Consider the following 23755-nt stretch of genomic DNA (forward strand, 5'->3'; position numbering starts at 1 on the left):
TTAAATGGTGCTTTATGATAGGGGACTTGACCTTAATTTCTGATAGGAAGAAATATGGCACAATGGAAAACACAGACCTGCATTCAAATTCCAGCTCTGGCACTTAGCAGCTATTTGATTTGAGCATGTCATTTCATTTCTCTGGGCCAGTTTCCTCAATTGGTAACATTACATTGCTAGGCTGTCATAAGTATAGATAATGTCAGTATTGAGCTTGGCATGCAGGAGGCATATAGGAGTGCTACTGAATGAATGATTCTTCTTTCTCTCATAAAAAGCCAATGTATACTTTCTGTGCATAGGCAATAGAGATTAGTGGAACATTTACTATGTGGTAGTTCTGTTAAGCCCATTTTTCAGGTGAAAAGTTGAGGTTCATAGGTAAAGTATCTTGCCCATGCTTATGAAAAAGGCAAATGGCAAAGCCAGTGGTATTGGGGTAGATGCCAGTGTGGTTCCCAGCCACAGCTTTGGGCAAGAAGTACCCTTTTATCATACTCACAGGTCAGACAGACCAAGGCTGTGCGGACAGACAGGTCTGCAAACAGTGCCCAGCTCTCTGACACCTGGGAGATGACGATTGGGATGATGATCTCAGCTGGGACGTGGAACTGGAGGGCGTAGGTGAAGAAGATGCCAATAGAGTACATCAACTTGACTGACTGGTACAACCTGCCGACAGATGGATAGGATGTGAAATGTGACATGGCTCCTGGGTGGAACCATGCAGGACTCATTTACTGCTCAGAAGCTGGTACTTGTCACTGAGTTATAGAACTGGCTAACTTTCATTAACTCAGGCCCGACCCACCATCAGAGCCGCCTAGGAAACTTATTGAAAGTACACATTCCTGGAGATTCTGATTCAACAGGCCTGTGGCTCAGAAATCGGAGCCTTTTTTCTTTTAGATTTAAAAATGTATCCGCGTAGAGTAAAAGTCATAGTACGCAAGTCACACAGTGAAAAGCCTCTCTTCCACCCTTGATTCCCGTCTCCAGTTCTTCCTTCCACAGACGATCCCACTAACAGTTTTCCTGTAGCCCTTCCGGAAATAATCGGTGGATAATACAAGCTTATACTGAATGTAGGCGCGCATTCACGCACACACTCACGCACACCCACGGTAGCATCCTCTACATATCATTGAGCTCCATTTTTGATAATTAAATATTTCTTGGAGATTGTTGCCTATCAGTACACATAGATTTGGCTCTTCTATTTAACAGCTGCTTGGTATTACAATTGCATAGATATATTATAATTTTTTAATCAGTCCTCAATTAATGGATAAATTATTTCTAGTCTTTTGCCATTAAACAATGTTGCAAAAAACATTCTTGAACATATATCTACATATAGTATTGTAACCCTAGAAGTAAAAATGCTGAGTAAAAGTATATGTAATTTAAAATTGTGATAGCTGTTGACATATTGCCCGTATTAGAGGGCCTGTTCCCCACATCCTTGCCAAAACAGTGTGTGAACACATGCTGCTGTTTGCCATTGGGTTTTTAAAAATTGGCACTTCTGTTATTATGAGGCAAACAGCATCTTTTCAAATGTATAAAATGCCATTTTGGGGATTTGTCTGTGAACTGTGTGCCCGTGGCCATTTTTCCCCCTTGGATTGTTGGTCTTTTTCTTTGTGGGAAGGGTTATCTGTTTATCCATTCTTTAAGGCCTCTCATGACCAGCCAAGTTCAGAGCAGGTGTGAAATCCTCATGGCACCTAACGCCCACGTTTTCTGGCTGAGGCCCCAGAAAGAAAAGCACCCTACCCAAGGTAGCTAGTGGTGGCCTGAATTGCCCAGAATAAGAATGGCCTATTAAGATGACATCTGATTTGTATAAATTAAGTCGCAACTTCAAAGAAATTCCACATTTATTATTTCATCTAGTCATTACCACAACACAGTGAGAGGGTGAGGCTGGTAATATTTTTCTCATTTTGCAGCTGTGACCTTGTGGGAAATGAATGCCACACCATCCTACTCACCCCAAAATGCCCAGGCTGTGGGGACACATAACCATGATAATAGCTAACACTCAACAACTGCTTACTATGTGCCAGACACTTTTCTAAGCATTTTATGTATATTAAACCAATTAATCCTCACAATCGCTCCCTGAGACAACGTGGAAGTCATCTGGGCTGTTCAACAAATACTTCCAGTTCTTCCAAGCACACTTCCCTGCCCCTTGGAGTGAGGTGTGGCCATGTGGTTTGCTTTGACTGATGAAGTGTGAGCACAAGAGATGTATGCTTTCACAGCTTTATGGTAGAGGGTGTGATTTGTGTACTCCCTGCATGGCAACCAGCAACATTTTAGGGAGTGGCTGTTCCATCATTCTGGGCCCTGGATTGGGGATGGTACAGAACTGAGCCTCAGTTATCCCTAATGGGACATGCAGCATGAGCATATTTTTAAGCACTTGTGTTTATTCAGCTATTGAGATTTTGGAGTTATTACTAGACTGTAACCTAGTCTACCCTGACTGATACAAATCGGCATTAGTATTACCCTCATTTTATAGAGGATGGAAATAAAATCTTCAAGATTGGGCAGCTTGTTCAAGGTCATATAAGAACCAGAATATAAATCTCATTACTTAGCTTTAGAATCTGTGCTCTTAAACTAGTGGCTCTACTGACTGCTTAATCACGATGCATCCAATACTTCCAGAATAATGAGAACGGCTAACGCTCAATGAATGCTATGTGCCAGCCTCCAAAAATGTTTCTTGGATGAATGAATAAACAAGTAAATAAATGAATGAATGAATGAATGACTGCAAGAAGTCCAGACCAAATTCCAATGGGGGCATAGCCATGGCAGCCTAGGTCCATTTCTGGAATTGGGGGCCCAAGTAGTAGTGCAACCTCAATCATTACCCTGAAGTTATACTTTCTGTTGTTGCTGTTTCTGCTTCCCCAACACTCCAGGCCATTCCTGTTTTAGGGCCTTTGAACTGTAGAGTCAGACAGACTGAGTTTCAAGTTTCAGCTTCTCACGAATAGTGGGAGTTGGGACAGTTACATACCTCTCCAAATATCAATTTCCTCACCTATTAAATGGAAGTGATAATAATCATGCTAACTCCTAGGGCTAACTCATAGGACTGTCTGGATTATCAAATTTACCTGTTATTATAATACAAGTATTAGCAGTTAAATGTGCTATGATAACCCAAGGGATGCCATATTTTGTCACTGAGTCTCAGATCTCATGACTCTCCTCTCCCTACCCCAGGCAGGCAGGGACGTACCAGCAATTGGGCAAGTTGAGAGTGATGCTGGCCTGGGTGCTCGATCCAAACTTCATGTAGCCGAGGGTCCCTAGGCAGACGTAGAGGATGATGATAAGGGACATCCCCAAGTACAGAACAAAAGAAAACTGCTGTGGATGCTTCATCTGGTTTTTGAGAGGCAGGACCTGGCGGTGAAAGGAGGTTATGAAAGAAAGAACCTGCAAAGGAGCAGGTTCCTCATTAGCACAGACATCCTTCAGGTGGCCCTGGGTCGGGGAAGAGGCCTCTCCACCTGGCCACACCCCCTTTCATTTCCCTCCATGCTTTCTACTGCCAACAGTACACTCTTCCATCTGGGCTAATGAATAAATTCTCATTCAGTCTTCAAAGCTTAGTATGGTACCTGGGACAGTTGGTGCCCTGTGAATGGGTCCTGACTTTCCCTTTCACTGGGACAAGATCATAATCTTCACTTTTCATAAATACTATTATTTAGTCATCTGAGGCAATGGCTGGCTTCCCTAGAGAGCACTAGGGACAAGTCACTCAAACCCCGCATTAATCTTACCATACCGACTCCTTCAAACGTGAAGATGGCTGTACCGAAGAATAGCAAAAAGGTCTCCCAGCTTGCCATCAAGGGTAGGTTGCTGGGATCTGGAATCCCCTGAAAGGAAGGAGAAGGGCACTGGCTTCACCATGTCATAGAAATCATCCCGAATCTTTGCCTGGAAGAAAGCTGGGCCGCACCTGACATCAACAGAGCCGGTGTTAGGAGCACCCATGAGATGTATAGAGCTTCGTCAGTCGGCTCATCTTTTAAAAAGTTATTATTTTTACTGTGATAAAATACATAGCATAAAATTTACAATTTTAACCATTTTTAAGAGTACAGTTCAATGGTTTTAAGCACATTCACCTTGTTGTGCAACCATCACCACCATCCATCTACAGAACTTTTTCATCATCCCAAATTGAAATTCTGTACCCATGAAATAATAACTCCCCATTATCCAGCCCCCTGGCAACCCCTATTGTACTTTCTGTCTCTATGACTTTGACTATTCTAGGTACCTCATATAAGTGAGATCATATGATATTTATCTTTTTGTGACTGGCTATTTCATTTAGCATATTGTCTTTAAGATTGATCCATGTTGTAGCATAGATCAGAATTTCATTACTTTTTTAAGGCTGAATAATATTCCATTGTATGTATTTACCAGATTTGTTTATCCGTTCATCTGTGAATGGGCATTTGGGTTGTTTTTACCTTTTGGCCATGGAGAGCCCTCTCATCTTTACATGTGGGGAGAATGGGACCGAGGGAGGGGAGGGGAATTACCTGAGGCCACTCTCCAAGTTAGTGGCACAGTGCAGATAAGAATCCAGGGCTTCTGTTTTCCAGTTCTCTAATGCGTCTTTCCTATCATTTATCTCAGAGCTGTGCAGTCTACTAACTGGTACAGCAATTATCACAAGTCTAGAGGGAACAATGATTTTAATAGACTCCTGGGATGGGCAGAATAGTGTGCACGTCCTAATCCCTGGAACCTATGACTATGTTATGTTACATATGGCAAAGGAGAATTAAATGTTCAGACTGAATTAAGGTTGCTAATCAGCTGAATTTAAAGTAAGGAGATTATCTTGGATTATCTGGATGGGCCCAATGTAATCACAAGGGTCTTTAAAAATGGAAGAGAGTATCAGAAGAGAACCCGAGAGAGATGATAGCATGAGAAAGCCTCGGCCTGACATTGTTGGCTTTGAAGACGAGGCAAGGCACGTGGGTTGGGAAGGCTCTAGGAGCTGGAAAAGACAGGAAAACAAATTTTCCCTGCAAGTCTCCAGAAAAAAATATATAGTGAGACCTCCAAAATTGTAAGATAAATTTGTACTGTGTGAAGCCACTAAATTTGTGGTAATTTGTTACAGCAGCAATAGGAAACTAATACAACCATAATGACTTTCAAAGTAATGAAACCATAATGGTGGAATTTCAGGGCCTGTCACAATAGCATAGCATGGGCTTGGGAGGCAAACTGACCGGAATAGAAAAATTGCTTTCTGTTTATCAGTTTCTTTGTCTATAAACAGAGGATAAAGGTAGTACTTCCAAAATAGTATTATTGTGAAGATTCAATGAGTTAATATATGTAAAGAACTTGGCATCAAGTAAGTCAAATTCCTTTATCACCCATGTATGCCTTATCCACCTATCTCTGTTACAATTTTTGTTGATTATTTGATCCAAGTTTGTCTCCTCGAGTGAATGTAAACTCCATGAAAGTGGACACCCTATCAGTTTTACTTACCACTGAATCCCCAGGCCTTTGCACAATATCTGGATCACAGAAGGTTTTCAGTAACTGTCTATTGAATGACTCATCGTTATGTAGTATGATGATGATAATGATGATGATGACCACAGTTCGCTTTTATAGATTGTGAGACAAAAGCTGTCACAGATATCACCTTAGCAGGGGCTGCTCAGAACAGTGGGTCACCTTCCTTACCTTTACCTGCCCATAATGATAATAACCCTCCCCAAGTGTCTCAAAAGCCTTGAACACAGACCCCCTTTCTTTGGTGGTTTCAGGCACAGACCTGCACGATATACTCAAAGATCAGAGCCATGCTCCCTAGGGTGGTGATGTTGGCCAGTGTTGAGAAGATGGATAGCAACTTCAGGTTCTGGATAAACACCAGCAGGATCAGGAAAGGCAGGATGGTCAGCATGTAGAAGCGAATGTCCAGGATGGGGGTCAGCACCAGGATCTTCCTGGGGTGACAGCTGTTGGAGACCATGTGGGCTTCTTCCACCATCTGATGCAGAGCATAATGAAGGACAGTGCAGTTAGGGTTGCAGAATTAAACACAGGATGCACAGTTAAGTTTCAATTTAAGATAATAAACAGATAACTTTTTAGGAAATATGTGTCCCAAATATTACACAGGACATAACACAGTAAAAAAAAAAATTTCTTTTTGCTGCTTATCTGAAATTCCAATTTAACTAGGTGTCATATATTTTTATTTGCCAGATCTGGTAACCCTAACTGTAGTGCCCATGACTGAGACAACCAGAAACCCTTAGAATCATAAAATCTTAAGGTCGAAGGGTCCTTTTGTCATCTAGCTCAGCCACCTCTTCCCCATCAAATGGTTTTCTTTCATACATCCAGAGCACGGGAGTTGATTACACAAGAATATCTTCTTCAACTTTAGAGAGCCCTAAAAGCTAGAAAGCTCTGACTATTGAGCAAAATCTGTATATTTAAATATTCCATCTATAATACTTGCCATAGGATGGCTGTTTGAGTGTACAAAAACAAATACACTCCCTCTATTCCATGAAGTCAAGAAAGAAGGTTATGATTGATTTGTAATGCCTATTAGGGATGCAATGAGGGCAAGATTGTAGCTCGTTTGCTTTACATTTAGTCATCTTCTATATGATAACCCTGAGATACCCAAAGTAAATTCACCAACATTTTTAAGGCTAAAAATCCCGAATTATTTCTGATTGAACATAATTATAAGACTCCCTCGTCATGCTGGTTTCTCTTCTCATGTGTTGCTTTGGCTTCTCTAAGATTTTTTTTTTTCTCTTTTTTAGGCAAGGCAACCCTTGGTTGACCTCACAGATTGCAAGGACCTTGTCAACTTACAGTCCCTTATTTTTTAATTTTTTACACCTACAGCACCTGGTCTTCCTAGGTGGTCTCCCATCCAAGTACTAACCAAGCCCGACCCCGTTTAGCTTCCGAGATCAGACGGGATTGGGCTGCAGACTAAGATCTTTTTTAAAAGTCATTCCAAGACTGAGAAAACTCTCAAGAGTAGTCTGATCAGGGGGTAGAAATTTAGTCATCTCCTCCCATGATCTCAATACTATATTTCTGCGAATGCAGCCCTAGCAGCAGGAGGTCTGCTTGTCTACCACTCTGCCCTGAAGATTTATTTACCTGTTGTAAATTGTCTGCTATAAACATAAAATAAACACTGCAGAAGCCCAGTTGGGTGATGATTAGCAAGAAACTGACAATGTACCTGAGAAGGAAAAGAAGAAGCAGATGGAGGGAGAAAAGTTATTTTTTTAAATGCAGTTATTTTAATTTTTTGAAACAATTATTTCTGTTATTATTTTTAATATTTCCCCACTTTTTTCTTTTGAAAAACTTCAAGCCCACAGAAAAAGTTGAAAGATTAGTATAATTAAAATCCATACACCTTTTAACTAGATACACCAATTGTTAACTTTTGGCCCTAATATGTATGTATATACATATTCATAAACACACGCTACACACACACACACACACACACACACACACACACACACACACACAGTGTTTTTCAGAACCATTTGAAAGTCAATTGCAGGTAAAACACTTCAACCCTAAATATCTCAGCATACTCTTCTTAAGACTATGATATCCACAAAATAAACTTCAATATCCTCAAATATACAGTCCATATTTTTTTAAATAACCTTATCTCCAAAATATCTTTTATAGCAGTTTTCATTTTTTTGATTCAGGATCTAATCAAAGTTTATGTATTGCATTTGGCCGTGTCTCTTTAGTCTTTTTTCATGTAGAACGACCCCATAGACATCTGCCATTTTTTGTTTTCCATGACATTAGGTTTCTGGGAAGAGCCCAGGCCAGTTGTCACGCAGAATGTCCCACATGTGGACTGTATGATAAGTTCCTCATGATTAACTTCAGATAAGCACTTTGGCAAGCATGCCAAGGTGATATTTTTTACTCCTTTTCATCTTATTGGGAGCAACATGATGTCCTGTGGTTCCACTGTGATGGCGACTGCCAGCCTGCTCCATTGCAAACATACATTCCTCTCTTGGTACTCTGTGGGGCAAAACTTTGAGACGGCATGAATATCCTACTCCCCTCCAACCAAGAGCTTTAACATTCACCGATGATCCTTACCTGAATCAATTATTTTATCGGTGGTTGTGAGGTAGTGGTTTTCTTTTTTCTTTTTCCTCTTCTTCTTCTTTTTTTTTTTTTACGAAGTGGTAGTTTTTTAATTCTATCTGTCATTTCTTCTAAATTTATTAGCTGGCATTTAAGAAACGTATTCTTCCCCCTTTTATTTCGTATCACAATAGGCTCATATTATTTTTTATTTAACATATTATACTCCATTATCATCATTATTCTTTTGGATTCTTAAATTGTCCCCAGTTCAGGAATTCATTTATTTTTTAACAGAACGAAACCATGTTCCAGTACTTAGATTGGATTGTGATACCAATTGCATCAGAATCATCTGAGGATTATACTAAAACTACATATCAGTCTATAGAGTCAGGGGCTTGGTGGTATCATGTGAGACTTCGGGATGGAGATTTTTTTCCCTATTTATTATGGAGATTTTCAAACACATACAAAAGCAGTGACAATAATTCAGTGACTCCTGGGTGCCCATCCCAGCTTCAACAGTTATTAAGCTTTTGCCAGTCCTCTTCCCACCTATCTCTTCACCCTACCACACACATGCTTATTTTGTTGGAGTATTTGTAGCAAACTAGAGACCTCACTTCACCTGTAAATAATTCAGTATGCAGCCCTAATGGACAATGACTTTATAGATATATACATATATTTATATATATATATAACCACCATGCCATTACCATCCTTTACAAAATTAACAATCATTTTTTTATATCATTTAATATTCAGTTCATACTCATATTTCTTCAATTGTCTCCCAAGATGTCTATTTTACAGTTGGTTTCTAAACAAGTCTATACATTACATTTTGTATTTTAAGTCTCTTAAGGTTTTTAAACTGCTATATTCTCTTTGCCCTGTTTACTTTTTTTCTTGCAACTTTTATTTTTTATTTTTCGGTTAAAGATACCAGATAATTTGTCCTGTAGTACATCCCACTTTGTAGAAGTAGTTGATGACTCCATAATGCCAGTTATCTTGTTTCTCTATCCCCTGCGTTTCTTATAAACTGGTATTAGATCTAGCAACTTGATTAGACTGAGGTTCTTCATTTACCTTCCTGGTGAGGATATCTCTTATTTCTGAGATGGTGTTCTATACTCCCTACTGTGTCCCATTATAAGATTCCTCATGTCTGGCTGTCCTGTGTGTAAACATGAGATGCTAAGATGGGGTCAGGTGGTATCAATGTATCCTTCCTTTATAAAGTTTCCTAATGGCTTGTGCACCATCGAGGATTGCCGCCTACATGGAATGAGCAGTAGTTTTTAATCAAGCTCCCCAGGTATCTCTTAGCACATTAAAAACTGCAAATCAAAAAATTGGTTTAAATATTTTCCCAATTTTTTCTCAGTTACTGGACCTCCAGAGAAACGAGGTGGGTGGCAGCTAGATGTTCCAGTCCTCGCTTTGCCACTAAATTCCTGTGTAACCCTGGGGACCTTTATTGCTCTGGGTGGGCTTCGTTTTTCTCCACTTGAATAGGCATGGATAATGGTGATGTTTAAGGATCCTTTCTGCCCAAAAGTTTTACTAAGAAACTCAGTGTCATCAGAAACTGATAAACTTTGGTGAGAAAAGATGGGCAACTGCAAGTTACCTACAATCACTGCCCCATAATCTCACCTGTCTGATAATCAGAGGGACTGCTAATCAGGAGATCAATGACCTATTGAGAGTTCCGGGTGAGGAGCTGCCCAGGTATCTTGGGAGCCACCATGCTGACTCATTACCTCTTGAGGGCTCTGCTGGGAAGTCTAAAAAGTTAGGCTCTTAATCAAATTTCTGTCCCATTATTATCTCTGTCTAGGTCCCTGGACACGTTATTTTGTCTTTATGAGCCTTGGTCACCTCATATTCCCAGGACAATAAAGACCCACCCTTCCTACCTTACAAGATGTTGAGAAGATCAGAGGAGTTGAGACATAGCAGAGCATTTTGTGCCATAAACTCTTTTATCAAGCTGGGAACAGCACAAAAGTTCATCATTAAAGAAAAGATTAAATAAATCTATGGTATACGTCTACACCAGGGAACATCGTGAGCCTTAAAAAATAATGAAGACGATCCACATTGTCCCAATGTAGAAAGAAATTCGAGACATATTGTTAGATGAAAGAGCACATTTCCACAAAATATCAATTAACGCACAAGAAAATGCAAAACGAAATGTCTATTTCCATTCACGCACATCTATCCGCAAACATGCAGTGAAACGGAAGTCTAGAGAACACTGACTAACTTGAAAGCAGTGATTACTTCTTGGATAAAGAGGGGGACGGGAGATGATGCTATCAGAGGAGATGCTCTATATCATTTGATAGTTTGCAATAAGGACTTATTCATTTAAAACGTGTGTGACTAGAAATAAAGGAAGAGCAGGTAAGGATTATTGTTGCTATTGCTGTTGTTATCATTATCATTATTATGACTACTGTGTCGTCTATGACTACTACCTCCCCCACACCGAGTGGGTCCTCAGCCAGGCGTTTTGGCAGGTTTTGAGACCATACATCATGGCCTCTCCGTAGTTCACGAAAGTCTTTTGCAGTCTAGAGAAAGGACAAGAAATGCATAACTTAAAACATTTTTCGTAGAGGTACGATTTACTCCCAAAGTGAGTAATTATTATGTATTTGTGTGTTAACATGGAGCATTCCAGTAATTTCCTAGCAGCAGTATTACTGAAATATATTATAGCAGTATATTTTTAAAACTTTCAGGAGTCTGCCTTTCCTCTATTTCTGTAGTAGTCTTTTTAAACATGAATATTTAAGTGGATTTTTAAAAAGTAAAGAGTAGCTGTGAATTGAGTAGGTCTGCAGACCAGGAAAGAGGGGTTGTGACACATGTGAGGTGTGCACACTGGTGGGGGGAAGAGGGAGGACGGTGGAGGGATGTGGGGATGGCCAAGGCAGTGATTCTGTCTTTTCTGGACTTCCATGCCCCGCTTCGCACAGCTGAGGGTGTTGGGACATTTGAGATGCCTGTCCCGGAACAGATCCCACGCAAAGGTGATACTTAGGCTCCTGCCCAGTAGCCTGTAGGATGTGACACCCAGGTTCCTGCCTATCTTGTCCCCCTCCCTAGGCGGCCTTTCCTAAGGGTAGGGAAGGCCCTGCTCAGGAACTATCTATGAGTATGTGGGAGCCGCAGCAGGTTGCTGAGGACCTGGATTCCCAGTGCTAGCTGCATGACTGAGGGGAGCAGTTGGGAGAGGGAAAGAGACCCAGATGGGTCAGAAAACCCAAGGTTTAGATCCCGACATGCTCTCTCAGGTAGCGGGGAGACTTGAGCAAATGTCTTTAGATTTCTGGGCCTCAGTATATTTTTACATGTGGTCTGCGTTTGGGGGAGCAGATGGTGAGAGATGGATGTGGTGATGCACTGGAATGTGCATGATCCTTCTATTTTTATTATTATTCATTGTGCTTAGCATTTCAAATACAGAAGAGGTCACATTACATAGGACTGGCAATTGTATTAGTTTGAGGGTTACAAATTCAAAACTGCGGGGACCAGATAGGTATCAGAGATATCGTGAGGGAGGCTGGGTATAAGACAAGATGGGGAATAGTGGAGACAGTGGCAAACCCTCTGGTAGACATCTTGTTCTAAAAGGGATTGACCGAGACTTGACTCCAGCTGAAAAACGAAGCCCCAGAGGTGCCAGATTTTCTAACTGGCAAGGAAAATATGGAGACCTTTGGTTAATTGTGAACTCTCCATGTTTTTAAACATAGGCCAAAACAAAGCAAAACTGTGGAAGTCTCCCAAAACATATCTGAAGTCCATAGTTAGCTCTTAGGCCATCAGTCTGTAACCTCTGTAAACAAAACAAAACAAAACAAAACAAAAATGAAAAACAAGTCATCATAAGAAAAAAAAAAAATGGTCCCAGCAGGCTTGAGGGCAGAAAAGATTTGCAAAATGGTTAGAATTGAGTCAGACAGGTTTTGGAATACTGGCTCTGCCATGTCCTAGCTGTGTGACCCTGAGCAAGGCATTTAACTCATCGAAGTCTCAGTTTACTCATCTGTAAAATGGGAGTGATCATAGTGCTATAAAAGTTTGCTAAAAGGAGTAATAAAAGGAGGCTTGCAAAGCTCTTGCCATGTACCTGGCGCATGTAATTGTGCAATAAATCTAATTACTGAATGAGTAAGTGCTCTTATAAGCGTTTTGTGAGCTGGAAAGTGCTCCCCATAAGTTAGGTGTGACTGATACATACTCTAGATACACCTATTTGGGTCTGATAATTTGGCTTTATGGAAAGTTTCATTTAATATCTCTACTTTGACTTTTGAAGCCTTTCTGTACATCTGCAAGGGCCCGTTTAGACTTGCACGTCTCGGGAGCAGCTGAGAGCTGTGGACAGAGAGCCATCAGGTGGTGGGCTATAAAGGATTATCAACCACCTATGAGTTGCTAGATTATAAATATAAAACTCTCACCATTGTTTGATTTCATTGCATTTGTCTCTTCTTTGCATCGAAGTTTTGAAAACGTAGAGTATCGTGTGTACTTTATTATTAATGACTAAAGTCACTATGAATTATTAATTTCATTGCTATTTTTTTCTACTTTTAATAAATTGAACCCAAAAGTTTTACCTGGAAAAAATTACCCTTCCTTACAAGGTATGTGCACTGGAGGTGGGGTAAGTTCAGGGTGGGGAGATTAAGAGGAAAGACATCCCTAAGTATCTTGCATATATTCAGTAGTTTACAGAGCATGTTTGCATCTTTTATCTATTTGATCTCTCTAGGTTCAGGGAGTGCAGAAACTTGACAAAGTTGTCCAGCTAGTTAGCAGCAGAGTTGGGCTGGACCTAGGAATTTCCAGTTGGGGTTCTTTAGTACCCCTTCCACCGCCTCTGTAGAATCTAAAGCAGCAGGGGCGGGGGCCTGAAATGTGGCCAGTTAATTGGGTCAGTTGTCAAAGGAAACTCAACACACCCTCAAATGGGGCCTGGCATCGGGGTGAGAGAGAAGCAGGACTCTCACCTCTGACTGAGGTGATGAGCACAGTTCAACAGGATGACCATGCAGTGCACAGTGAGGACCCCGATGGCCAACAGGCTGATGGGACCAACCTGGAGAGCAGAGGAGAGGTGGGGACGGTGAGCCACAGACTGACTGCTCCCTCACCCGACCCTCTCCCAGCCTGGGTGCTGGAGCCCCTCTCATAATAAAGCTGCCTCTGGGATGACAGCCCCAGCCCCCATATGGTCTGGTTTGAATGCCCTTCTTAGCATTGCTGCAAAGTGGCTGCCCAATCTCTGCTAGGATACTTCCAGTGATAGAGCACTCACTACATCCCCAGACAGCCCATGTCTTTCCTCCTTTACCCCGAGTTCTGCCTTGAGTTCCCTCATTCCTTTGTCCTTAAGTCCTTCACGATGCTTGAAGACCAAGGTTCCTCTTAGAACTTGGTTCTCTTTCTCTAGTACGGGATTGTCAGCAGGGGCACTAGTGACATTTTGGGTCAGATGATTCTTTGTTGTGGGGGCTGTCCTGTGTGTTTTAGGATGTTTAGCAGCATCCTCTGGCCTCTATTCACCAGGTGTCAGTGGCATCCTCTCCCCTCAACTCGTGACAACCAAGAATGTCTCTAGACATTGTCATTGTCTTTGGCGAAGGTGAAGTGTGTGAAAAACTATCCTCAATCACTGCTCTAGTATATCTAATTTGTCAATATCTTTTATTTTTTAAATAAAAATCGTATATATTTAAGGTGTACAATATTATTTGATACATATGTATATAGTGAAATGATTACTGTAGCCAAGCTAATGAACATATCTTCTCAAAAAAATGGAAAATAGTTTCCATTTTTTGTATATGTGAAGAGATTAAAAACAGCAGGGCTCATTATTATTCATAATCTCCCAGATGTGATCAGATGTATACAGAGTAAAGAAGGACTCTGACTCTCGTACTGCCTTTGTTCTGAACACTCATGCCTTTCCTGATGTGACCTGAGATATTATCTATCACAAAGAAACAAATGAGAGATCAAGAACACCACTAGATTCTACTATAATGTAGCCTCTGTATAGTAGAGACTTTTAAATAAAGGCTCGAGAATGCACATAATAGATGCTCAATATATATTTCTCAAATGAGTCATGGTCAGAGGTTCTGGTAGGATACGGAGGGTCCAGAAGTTTACTGACTCTTAGGAAGCAAAAATCAAAGAATAAAAGAGCTATCTCAAACAGCAAATACCACACCAGCAAAGATGGTTTGGCAAAGGGCCATTTGGTAATAATACTCTTTGGAAGTTCTAGAACCCTGAGGATTCCAAAGCAGAGAGTCCCATCTCTGGGTTAGAACTGCTATGAATCAGAGTCATGTCAGAAGCCAGAATCTCCATTTGCCTTCTTTAGACATCAGGCCTGGAGAGAAGGAGAAATTTGCTTCAAGTAAGTGGAAATAATATATTTGGCATTAATTCAATTCAATAGACATGAATTGGGACTTCCTGTGTGCCGGTCTCTATGGCAGGTGTTGTGGAAAGGTATAAAGGTAAATCAGAGATTTCCTGCTATCAGAACTTTCAGGTAAGCGAGGAAGACAGGTATATAATAAAAAATAAGTATCTCTCATCTTTGTAAGTGCTGTAAGAATTTCCCGTGAGGTAAATATAATTTCTCGAAAATCAGAAGGTGAAGGTGGCATTAATTTAATAGGAAACCGTTAAGTTTTACAGAGGAGGGAGAAGGGAACAGCACGAAAAGAAACAGAGGTGGGATGGCAGGGAGTACGGGGATCGGTGAAGACAGACATGATCCTCATCTTCCAAGCCACTTCCCCACAATCAGTCGAATGGTTTCAAACAGGAGCCACACACTGAAACAGCTGCAGGGACCAGGCTGCTAATGTAGCTGAGTGAAATGGGCTGGATGTAAAATCCTGGGGACTGGGGGATACTGTGGCAAAGTCGATTCTGCACCAGTTTGTGAGGATGGTGGATCTTTAAGAATAACGGCGGGGTGGGGGAATCGAAGGCGGTCAAAGATACAAACTTCTGGTTATGATATAAATAGGTACTGGGGAGATAGAGTACAGCATGATAACTGAGTTAACACTGCTGTACGGTATATTTGAAAGTTGCTAAGAGAATAGATCTTAAAAGTTCTTAGCGTAAGGAAAAAAATTTTTTTGTAACTATATGATATCGATGTTAACTAAGCTTACTGTGGTAATCATAGTGCAATATATGTATGTCGAGTCATTAGGCGGTACACTTTAAACTTAACCAGAACTGCATGTCAAATATATCTCAATAAAACTGGGAAAAGGATAATGTCTTACTCCCTCCAGGCACACTCCACTTGGCTTCAGGTTGGCTCCTGTGGATTGATGCCTGCAGGCACATTTCCTATTGCAGAGGTATCCCCCAATTGCTCATTGATAAACAATGCAAAGGTCTCAGGGACCCACCGCCCCATTCCTCCAAATGCATAAACCCCGTTCCCCATCACCAGGTCCCCCTTACCAATAAGCCGGCATTTTTCATGGCCAAGGGAAGCCCCAGGAGCCCTGTGCCGATATTGCATTTCAATAAATGGATCAAGGTTTGCATCATCCTGTGCAGGGAGAACAGGGAGACAAGAGGGCATGTTAGTGGGTGGCCCAAAGCCCAGCCTCCTTCCAGCATCTCCAGTACCGTCTGCTGGGAAGAAGGACAAAAGCAGACGAAGTGGAATCTGGTTCAATTCTGTTCCCAGGCTCTGTCCTGGAACATCTGATCCAGGGCTGGTGCTAGTTCAATGGCTCAACAAATATTTAACACATAGTAAGAAAAAGTTGATAATTGCTACCAAGTGAATAATTCCCTATTACCAGTTTATTAGTTCATTTGTCCAATGAGTTTTTTTTATGATTTATTCACTCAAATAACATTTATTGAGACCTGCTAGATGCTTGGCATTTAGATAGACTATGAAAGACTTAATAATTTTCTCAATTTACAGTCTCATTGTTGATTCATTCACTGGAAAAAACAATCTCTCACCACATATGGAGTATATACTTTTTCTAGGTTACTCTAGATCCATTTCCTCAGCTAATAGTCACTGTGAATTTATTCCATACTATACACTGGATAAAATTAAATAACATTGCTGCTGTGCATACAGAATGCTTACTATGTGCCTGGCAGTATGCTCGGGGTAGGGTTCTAAATGTTCTTCACACCTGTGATGGCAGCTCCTGCTCAGGCAGCTTCAATCCACTGGGGAGGAGGAAGGTGGAAACAGAATCATAAGAGAATCAAAAGGGAACCGAAATAAAAAGCTAAGGGCAAAAGCACAGAGGTAAGAAGCACACGATTCTGAGTTCTAATTCTGCCATTAACCTACTGTGTTTGGTCACTACTCTGAGAAGACCCTTAGCTGCTTACATTTTCTGATTTTTTGTGTGCCAAAAAGAGAGAGAGAGAGAGAATAATTCTTGCCCTGCCTACCTCCTAGGGATACGGTAAGAATCAGAAGAGGTACTACATGATGAATCTTGGAAAGGTAAAGTGCTTTGCTGATGTGAGGCATCTCAGCATCAGCAACAGCAATAGCATCATCAACATCATCACATCATCCTATCACCATCATTACCACCTTTGGTTTGGCCTTATGGTGCTCGCCTGTTAGAAAGGGACTCTTTGAAAAGGAAGCAGAGCTGATAGGAAAAAGGCAAGCAAGGGCTGGTTCGAGCAGGTAGAAGAGTCCCCTCCTCCTGGAACAAAGGTACCTTAAGGAGGCCATTGGAGGTAATGCAGTCTGAACTGTCTGGAGGCAGCTGGGACAGTGGAAGTAGATTGACCAAAGTCACACAGCGAGTCGTGCAGAGACAGTTTCTGTCCTCTCCGTTAAGAAGTCAGGGCTGTGTCAGGCTTTCACATTTCAGTAACAACTGGTCAGAGGGTTGGGTTCAGAGAACAGGGTGGGTGGGCCCTTGGGACCTCTGCGACTTCCTGAATTTCTATTAGTTCAGTCTCTTCATCTAAGGATGGGGGCACCCATTGTCCCTTCACTTCCAAGAGGTAACTTTCATTTCTTGATAACTGTAATTATTGGAAAATATGTCAAAGCAAAACATCTTTAAAAATCTTTTGTCAATTCTTTGATAATAATTTCTCCAAACGCTGTGCTCTTTTCCCCGCTTCCTGCTCTCCTTCTCTCCATCTACTCTCCTGCAGCGGTGTCTTGCCCCACGTGAATCAGATCTCTTGGGAAAGATGAGACAAGTTTTGGGAAACCATAATGCCTTAGCTAACGACATCAAAGGTCAGGGCTTCGGGGAGTGAAAAACATGTGGGGAGGTCCAGGAAATTTTTTTTTAAATTTATGGGTTTTTTCCCCTTGAAAAACAATATACATTGCTATTATAAAAGAAAATAGCACCTTAACATTCCTCCGGGCATCCCCAGTTGCTTTTACATGCACTTTTTTTTTTTTAATACAAGGAGAACCATTATAATACTGTGTCCTAAACTAAATTTCTTTATGAATAATATGTCCTTTACATTTTCACAACCATTGATTTCATTGATCACTTGTAATGGCCGTATTATATTCCATTGTATGTGTGTACCATATGTTATTTAAATGATTTTATAGTTTCTGAATTATCAATATTTTAACCATTGCTTCAATAAAATTATTATGCATTCTTATGTTATCTCATTAGGAAAAAATTCTAGAAGTGGTATTATTGACCAAAGGATATATTTATGTATATTTAATTATACTTTCAAAAGACATAAGTAACACAATATGAAATTCAAAAAGTGAAAAACAAGAACCAAAAAACTTATGTTGTGAACATAAATCTCTCTGCCTTCTCTGTCTCCCAGTTCTTTCCCCAGAAGCAGTCACTACTGCCAGGTGTGTGTGTGTGTGTGTGTACTCTCAAAGTAAACACATGCCAAATAAGTATTTGTACATTTTATATAAATATGTATCAGGATTTGACATACACATTGCCGTCTAGAAAGATACCAATTCAATTCTTCCCAAAAGGACATGAGAGAAGGCATTTTCTGACACCCTTATCAACACTGAATATTGTCATTTACAACCTCATTATGCCCACAGTCATTATCTTAAATAGTGTGACTGGCAATAAAGTCCTAAGAAAAAGTTCAAAGTGTCTGAGTTCGCCACAGTAAAAGCAGGTACACAGGGCTAGGTGGTGACTTTTTGTTTCCCAGATAGGTTTGTAGTTGGAAGGGAGGGAGGCAGGGAGAAAGAGAAAAAATAACAGCAGATGTAGGAGAGGAAAGCAGCCTGAAACTGTGGAAGAAAGAGAAGCCAGCCTAAGAAAGAAGATTGTTTCTGGAATCAAGAATCTCATGCTAGGGATGGCCACGCTATCTGGGTTCTCTGCAAAAACTGGGCAACAGGTATAATACTCAGAGCCACACAGATCAACTCTCTCAGATTATGAAGGCTCCATCTCGCATCCATCTCCTGTTCACTGGGGATAAGTGTATTAAGAGAGAAGTAGGAGGATGTGGCCCAGAGCTGTGAAGGCAGCAGATCTGGAAGGCAGAGCAGCCACTTACGACAATCCACTGGCTTCCTCAGCAGCAGGGACATCCTCTGAAGTGGTGTTGCTGCTACTCTCCGAGAGTGACTTGGACTCGTTATCCAGGGAGTTGGGCTCACTGTTTTCATCCCTTCCAAGCAATGACGTCTTCAGCATGGTGGGTAGGTGGTGGTGGCTCAGGGTTAAGGCCTGTAGCAGCCTTGAACCAGCCTTCCATGGGTTTTTCTCCAGAGAAACCAGGGCTGCAGGCCTGAGATGCTAGCTCCTAATTCTCTTCTGGCTGAAGCACAAGCGTGTGAAGCACTGGTGGCAGGGGAAGCTGATGTTGATTATGCCTCACCTGGCTTTGGGGGGACTTATGAGAGTCTCATCTCAGGATGACCCTCAGTGTCCCTTGCGATTTGTCAGCCACACGCCAGGACTCGCTTAGACTTTCAGCCCCTCCCGGTTTAGCCCTTAGTGCTTATAGGGCAAAGTGAACAGTGTGACTGGGAGGAAGAAAGCACCATTGGACTGGAGGTCCTGGTGCCTGGATGTGGGGCCAGGCTCAGTGCTCAGCTATCTCTGGCAAGAAGGAAACCAGAGCTACCTCACAATGGAGGCCGCCCAGCCAATAAGGTGCTGCAGAATCCCAGGATGCAGGTGTGGCCCAACAGAGGGTAATCCAGCCACCATCTGCCCCAGGTGGGGGTGAAGCATGGTTTTTAAGGCCCAGTTCAAAAGTCACCTGCTCAGAATTTCTGTATAGGAGGAGTGTATGGACTGCCACCTATTTGGAAGGAAGTAAACTTATAAAAAATTATTTATTAAAAAAATTTATTAACTACCTAATATATACTAGGCACTGTTCTCCTTGCCGGGAATCCATTAGCGTAGAAAACCTACTACGATCTCTGCCTTCATGGAATTTACAAGCTAGTGAGGAGACTGACAACAACAAAAAAGGTCAAGTGTATGTTAGTTGGTAATAAGTACTATAAAAAAAGAGAATTCGGGAAAGGGAAATGGGGAGTGCTGGCTGAGGGGAGGGTTGCAATTTTAGATTGTGGGGTCAGAGAGGGCCTCACTAAGGAATTGACATTTGGGGAAAGTGTTTAAAGTACCTGTTTATGTTTTGAGACAGAAACTCAAAGCAGAGGAAACAATAAATACCAAGGGTCCAGAGGCAGGAGAGAGCCTGGGGTATTTTGGGAGTGAGAATAAGGCCCTGTGGCTGTCTTCAGCATGCACAAAGGACAGGAGAGATGAATAGAGGTGGGCATATGTCTGCTTTGTGCTGGTTTGTGCTGGTTGCCCTGGCATAATTATTAAAAGTGCCTCTTTTCACTAGCAAAAGTATCCTGGTTTGAATGATAAATTACATGGTCACACCAGAGATGCAGTTAATGCAAGAATTAGCAATGGAAGAGGGATAGAAAGGTGGGGGCAGGAGCTTGTAGGCCACTGGAATGCTTTTGGTTTTTATTCTGAGAAGCGAGGTATCACAGAGGGTTTTGAGCAGAGTAGTGACACGATTTGCATTTTATGGAATCTCTCTGGTCTCTTGTTGGGGGCAGACTGAATGGGATGATGGCAAAAGCAGGGAGATAATCAGGAGGCTGTTACAATAAGCTAGGAGGCTGCTGCAATGACCCACCAGGATGGTAGCTAAAAAGATGGTGAGGAGTAACTGAAGTCTGGGTATTTTTAAAATCTAAAGCCAAGAGGATGTGCTGATGGACTTGATATGGGGTGTAAAAGAAAGAGAAGGGTCAAAGGTGACTCCACTGTTCTTGATGTAACAGGAAGGATGGGATTGGCATGAACAAAGTCTAGTCTCGAAGATGCCTTTGCAGAGCGAACCCAGGTACGCTGTACTTTGTATGTTTATTTGGGATGGTCTGGACAAGTTACTCATGAAGATTATGTGCTCTCCATGTCAACTTGGTACTGCCCCAAATCAGCTCTATGAGCCTCTCTCTTCCTCTGAATATCAAATGAGATCTCTCCCCACTCTGAGGCCCTGAAGACTTTTTCTCAAGTTGAAAATAATTTCCCCTCCTCTTTGCATTCATTCATCGCTTTAATACATAGTAGTGAATGTCTGCTCTGTATTAGGCAGGCACTGCAGACGTAGCAATGAACACTTTTAAGGAGTATGCACTTCAGCAGGAAGTAGTAAGATGACAATAAACAAGGTAAACGATAAGTAAAAGTGATAGATTATAATAAATGCTCATTTTAAAACAAAGCAGAACAAATTCAACTACAAAAAGTGAGAATCACCACCATCCAGAAAAAACAGTTGTGAACATTTTAATGGGCTTCACTGATGAACGCGTGAGCACTTGTGGACAACCCCCCACCAACCTGATGTGTAATACAGCTTTTTAAAAATATAATACACATAAAACTTACCATCCTAACCATGTTAATGTGTAGTTCAGCAGTGTTAGGTACAGCCAGTGTTGTACAATCCAACTCCAGAAACTCTCTTCATCCTGCAAAGATGAACATCTATACCCATTAAACAATCCCCCTTTCCCCTCTCTACCCACTCTCCCACCATTCTACTTTATGCGTTTATGAATCTGACTACCAGGTACTTCATAAAACTGGAATCATGCATTATTTGTCCTTTTGTGACTGGCTTATTTCACTTAGCTTAATGTCCTCCAGGTTTATCTACACTGTAGAACGTATCAGAATTTCTTTCCTTTTTAAGGCTGAATAATATTCCATTGCATGTATATACCCAATTTTGTTTATCTATTCATGTGTCAATGGATATTTGGGTTGTTTCCACCTTTTGGTTATTGTGAATCATGCTGCTGTGAACATGGGTGTGCAAATATCTCTTTGAAATGATAATGACTTTTTCACTTAATATATGCTATACATATTTCACTTCACCAAACAGAAATAATTTTTAATGATTGGAGAGTGTTTTATCTTTAAAGTGGGGTTTATTGAGGTATAAGTTATATCCAGAAAAACTCACCCTTTAAAATTAAACAGTTCAACAAGTTTTGACGAATGTAGACAGTCTTGTAACTAACACACAATCTGTATAACATTTCCATCACTCCAAAAAGTTTCCTCCGGTCTCTGTTGTCAGTCTTCTCCTCTAACATCCAGCCTCTGGCAACTGTTGATGTGTTCCATCCCTATGGTGTAACCTTTTAAGCCTGGCATCTTTCACTTGGCATGATGCTTTCAAGATTTATCGATGTTGTTGAATGCATCAGTTAATTCCTATTTATAGCTGAGTAGTATTCTATTGCATGGATGTATCACCATGTGCCTCTTCATTCACCTGGTGATGAACATTTGGATTATTTGCAGTTTAGGGTGGTTATGAATAAAACTGCTGGAAACATTCATGTTCAGAACTTTGTGTGGTCAAATGTTTTTATTTTTCTGGTAAAGATTTAGGAGTAGGATTGCTTGTGTACTTTTAAGTTTATAAGAAACTGTCAAACTATTTCCATAGTGGCTTTACCATTTTGCATTCCCATCATCAATTTTTGAGAGTTCTGGTTGCTTCCTTAAATAGTTTTTTTCTTGTGCCTTATTTTATTTAATAAAACTCTATTGGATATACAAGACATGTCCAATTTTTCAGTTTTATAAACAACACTGTGATGAGCAGCCTTATATGTATGCCTTTGAACATTTATTGCCTTAGAAGAAAGTTTTGTAAGTAGAATTGTTGGGTCAAATAATATTCTTATATTCAATTTTGATTCATATTGTCATCTAGAAAAATCGTGCCAAATGCACTACCACCAAAAAAACGGAGTGTCAATTTTTCGACACTCTGCCAATGCATTTTCATGAATCTTTGAAATGTTTAGCAATGTGATAAGTAAAAATGACTCATTGTTGCTTTAATTTCTAATTCTTTGGTTACTATTGAGGATGAACACCTTAAACAATTTGGACATTTGTATTTGTTCTCTTGTGAATGCCTCGCTTGTGCTTTTAACTTTTCTATTGTTTTTTTTTGGGGGGGGTAGTTATTGAGTGTGTGTGTGTGTTTGCATTTAGGTATTTACCCCTTCATATAGACTGTGAATATTCTAATTGGAAATCATCATTTACTTTTGTCTACTTTTTAATGCAATATTTTAAATGTTTAAGGGTTAGATTCTCAATCTTCATTTCATAATGAAGGGACTTTACTACCTCATGGTTTTAAAATATTTTAAGTTATGTCTAATTTTAAATGGTCCTTACTTTAAAAAATAATTTAATATTAATATTTAAATATTTATGAATATTTAATTTTTAATTCTTAACAGAATCCTGGCTTTTAGTATTTCACTGTTAATTATGATGCAGCCTCTGAGATCGACTTCCTCCTCCTAAGGTCATGTTAAGTTTCTTGTATTTTTATAATACTGAGTTTTCTTTTAAAGTTAGGCCTGGACCATTAAATTCTATTAATGCTTTTTTTCCCAGAACCTCCTGATGACCATTTTTCTTCCCTGGTATCAAACGTTATCTGTGGTAGTGGATTTATTAATGTCGAATCATCTTTGCATTCATAGGGAAAGCTCGACAGTGCATTTTTTTTTTTTGAGGAAGGAATTTAGAATTTAACTTTTTAGAAAAAAAACCTTATTAACAATCCCTCTCCCCACCATTCGGGCCAAAGTGCCAACAGTTAAGAAAACATACTGAATAGTCTATCCTTAGTTGTAAGGGTGAGGCAGTGATTCCTGCTGAACCAGTCCAATACAAGCATATCTCCTTTAATTGCCTTTTGCTTTATTCCACGTCACTGGGTGTTCCTTTTTTTACCAAATGAAGGCAAGACCTTCCATCAGGAAAAAGATTACGACTTGCTTTATTGCAATACTCGCTTCATTACCATGGTCTGGCACAGAAACTGCAATATCTCCGAGGTAGGCCTGGAGTCACCCGCCTTGACTATCTACCGTGGGAGAATTAATTCCCCTCTAATTCACCGCAAGCAGTCC

General features: G+C 40.7%; 1 protein-coding gene across 1 annotated transcript in view; it reads right to left on the reverse strand.

Moving 5' to 3' along the window:
- Positions 1 to 23755, reverse strand: part of SLC36A3 (solute carrier family 36 member 3) — a 29216-nt gene that overhangs the window by 5180 nt on the left and 281 nt on the right. Inside the window, exons 2-10 of the mRNA XM_039836643.1 lie at positions 21189 to 21271; positions 15742 to 15832; positions 13245 to 13333; positions 10695 to 10790; positions 7222 to 7306; positions 5861 to 6079; positions 3819 to 3917; positions 3269 to 3435; positions 503 to 672 (exon numbers count right to left, since the gene is read on the reverse strand). Of these exons, the coding sequence (XP_039692577.1) occupies positions 503 to 672; positions 3269 to 3435; positions 3819 to 3917; positions 5861 to 6079; positions 7222 to 7306; positions 10695 to 10790; positions 13245 to 13333; positions 15742 to 15831 (1015 nt within the window). The 5' untranslated portion in view covers position 15832; positions 21189 to 21271. The remainder of the gene's footprint in view (positions 1 to 502; positions 673 to 3268; positions 3436 to 3818; positions 3918 to 5860; positions 6080 to 7221; positions 7307 to 10694; positions 10791 to 13244; positions 13334 to 15741; positions 15833 to 21188; positions 21272 to 23755) is intronic.

The sequence above is a fragment of the Pteropus medius genome, unplaced genomic scaffold (assembly GCF_902729225.1).
Source record: "Pteropus medius unplaced genomic scaffold, Ma_sr-lr_union100, whole genome shotgun sequence".
In the NCBI taxonomy this organism is placed as follows: domain Eukaryota; kingdom Metazoa; phylum Chordata; class Mammalia; order Chiroptera; family Pteropodidae; genus Pteropus; species Pteropus medius.